The sequence below is a fragment of the Alligator sinensis genome, unplaced genomic scaffold (assembly GCF_000455745.1).
Source record: "Alligator sinensis unplaced genomic scaffold, ASM45574v1 scaffold451_1, whole genome shotgun sequence".
Classification (NCBI taxonomy): Eukaryota; Metazoa; Chordata; order Crocodylia; family Alligatoridae; genus Alligator; species Alligator sinensis.
Genome location: NW_005842097.1, coordinates 133933 through 134139, shown reverse-complemented (window position 1 = coordinate 134139; position 207 = coordinate 133933). Strand labels below are relative to the sequence as shown.

The window sequence follows — 207 nt, the reverse complement described above, 5'->3', positions numbered from 1 at the left end:
GCGGGGCCGGGAGCGGGTCCTACCTGGCGCCCTCGCTGAGCGACCCCTGCGTGTTGTAGTTCACCATCATGATCCGCACCGCGCTCTTGAACTCCAAGTCGCCCTGCCTCAGGTACTCCATCGTGCGCCGGATCGGGAACCGGCCCTTCATCGGCATGGCGGCGGCGGCGCGTCCCCGCGCTCCTCGCGCCTGCGCCGTGCAGCTCG

At 71.0% G+C, this 207-nt stretch overlaps 1 protein-coding gene across 1 annotated transcript in view; it reads right to left on the bottom strand.

The window, feature by feature from the left end:
- MRPS25 (mitochondrial ribosomal protein S25) overlaps positions 1-207 on the bottom strand; it is a 2532-nt gene extending 2325 nt beyond the window's left edge. The window contains exon 1 of the mRNA XM_025204789.1: positions 24-207. Coding sequence (XP_025060574.1) covers positions 24-157 — 134 coding nt within the window. The 5' untranslated portion in view covers positions 158-207. The remainder of the gene's footprint in view (positions 1-23) is intronic.